Source organism: Neopelma chrysocephalum, unplaced genomic scaffold, assembly GCF_003984885.1.
Source record: "Neopelma chrysocephalum unplaced genomic scaffold, ASM398488v2 Primary Assembly neopelma1_91672, whole genome shotgun sequence".
NCBI classification, from domain to species: Eukaryota; Metazoa; Chordata; class Aves; order Passeriformes; family Pipridae; genus Neopelma; species Neopelma chrysocephalum.
Window position 1 is genome coordinate 1 of NW_020920443.1, and position 2,404 is coordinate 2,404.

Genomic DNA, 2,404 nt, shown 5'->3' on the forward strand with positions numbered 1-2,404 from the left:
CAAGGGAGCCCTGAGATATTTCTGAACCTCCCAGAATCCAGGGGCCATTGGGACCCTGCAGAACCTCCTGGATTCAAGTGGTCCTTGTGAAACTGCAGGCTCTCCTGGAACCCAAGGATTCCTGCAACACTGCAGAGCTCACAGAACCAAGGGGCCACTGTCCCACTGCAGCTACTTCTGAAGCACAAGGGACCCTGGGACAATGGGAAATCTCCAAGAATTCAAAGGGCATTTGGGGACTGCAGGGCCTCATGGAACTAAAGGAACCTTTGGAGACTGTGGAAGCTCATGGAATCCAGGGTCCACTGTGACATGTGGGGCCTCTTTGAACCAAAGGAACCCTGAGAATTTTTGGTGGGAACAAGTTAAGGCAGCAGCACCTGCTCTCCATTAATTCAGATCCAAAAGGAGTGTTTTGGGCTTGACTGGTGTTTTCCATCCAGAGAGTCCTGTTTGCCAAAGTGGAAACCACTTGGAACGCTCTGGATGGGAGCCTGTGTTTTTCTCTGGTGGCTGAACACAGCCAGCACATGAGGGGAGGGGAAGGTGTGGGATCAGGGCACTGCTTTGGGGCCATGCTGGGAATTCTGGTGGACTAAAAGACAAAGTCCAGGCGCTGTTTCCAAAGGAACCCCAATGAAAGAGGGACGCCGAAGGATGGGCGGACAAGTCCCACAATGGAAATGTCTGTGTGCAGCCTCATTTTCTCCTTCAGTGCCCACAGGAGAGAGGGCAAAAAGTGGGGGTTGGGACCCCAAAACTGTTCGCGGGGGAAATTGGGGATTGAGGGGACAATGGGAAAGTGGGAGGAACAGGGAGAAGGGTGGAAAAGGGAGGGTGGTCTGGCACGTCCGATGGTCCCATGGGGGTCTTTGGACACTGGGAGGTTGGAAAAGAGGGGGGGCGGGGCCCTGAGCTCCCAACTTACTGTGGGGAGTAACTTACTGGGAGCAGCTGGATCCAATCTCAGCCTTGGATTATGCCAACACTTTCAGTTTAGAGGAATTACAGAGGTGTGACTGAATCACTTTGGTCCCCCAGCTTTTAATGATGGCAAATCAGATCTACTGATAGAAATGAATTTATTTAGGGTTACAAATGATCAGACAAAAGATCTTCATCAGAATTATTTACTGCACAACAGAAACAGTAAAACTATCAGGAGTACAGGATAAGATAGGACAGTGCTCTACACTAAAGCAATTGTTGAAGCAATTCTACTCAAGCTGGCACAAAAGCAAGAATTCTTAAGTAGAGATGGATGGAACTCCCCCAGACCAACGCTCGTGAGGAGATCTCTGCTCTCAACCTCCAGCAGTGACCTTGGGGATTCCCCTCCAAGGCAGGAATCTCCACACACCCCCCAAGAAGGGTTCTGCTGGAAGAAGCTGCCCCTGGGAAAGGGGACTGGCCCTTTGTGGTAGAAAGGGATGGACTGACAGTCACTGGACTCCAGGGGTTGCCTCACCATCAGGGGCTTCATTTGGGGTGGAAGCAGCGGCCAAAGCTCTTCCTGCAGTCAGGGCATTTTTAGGGCTTCCCTTACTGGTGCGTCCGTTGGTGTGAGGTCAAGTTACTGCTCTGGGCAAAGCTCTTCCCACACTCCCCACACTTGTAGGGCCTCTCCCCGGTGTGGATGCGCTGGTGCCTGATGAGGTGGGAGTTCAGTTGGAAGCCCTTCCCGCAGTCGGTGCAGCGGAAGGGCCTCTCATCCGTGTGCGTTCGCTCATGTAAGAGGAGATTGGAGCTGGTCTGAAACCTCTTCCCACATTCCAAGCATTTGTAGGGCCGTTCCCCAGTGTGGATGCGCTGGTGGGTGCGGAGGTAGGTCCTCTGGCTAAAGCTCTTCCCACATTCCCTACACGGGTAGAGCCGTTCCCCAGTGTGGATGCGCTGGTGTCGGATAAGGGTGGAGTTCTGGCTGAAGCTCTTCCCACATTCCCTACACGGGAAAAGCCGTTCCCCGGTGTGAATTCGCTGGTGGGTGTGGAGATTGGAGCTGCTATTGAAGCTCTTCCCACAATTCCTACACGTGTAGGGCCGTTCCCCAGTGTGGATGAGCTGGTGGGTGAGGAGGTTGAAGCTCTTCCTGAAGCTCTTCCCACATTCCAAGCACCTGAAGGGCTTCTGCCTGCTGGGAGGCTGCTCAGGGACCACCAGCTCACAGCTCCCCCTCAAGCTCTGGCCGCCTTCCTGGCACAGGCTGGGTCTTTCCTCCTCACAGAACCCTGGGCTGGCTTTGGAGCCCCTCCTCCGCAGGGATCTCCAGACCTTTTCCTCCCCGCTGCCTTCCTGCGCCGGGGAGCCCTTCAAAACAGCCTCTCCCACCAGCTTCTCACAGGGGGATTTGTCCTCCAGGCTCTCCGTCCTCAGCTCGGGGCCTGGGGCAGGAAGCAAGAAGGAC

At 54.5% G+C, this 2,404-nt stretch overlaps 1 protein-coding gene across 1 annotated transcript; it reads right to left on the minus strand.

The window, feature by feature from the left end:
* Window positions 1-1,436: 1,436 nt before the first annotated feature.
* Window positions 1,437-2,370, minus strand: LOC113980016 (gastrula zinc finger protein XlCGF49.1-like; the record flags this gene model as incomplete). The annotated part of the gene is made up of 1 exon (XM_027707287.1): window positions 1,437-2,370. A coding segment is annotated over one exon (828 nt), but the record flags the coding sequence as incomplete, so codon positions are not given.
* Between the last annotated feature and the right edge of the window lie 34 nt (window positions 2,371-2,404).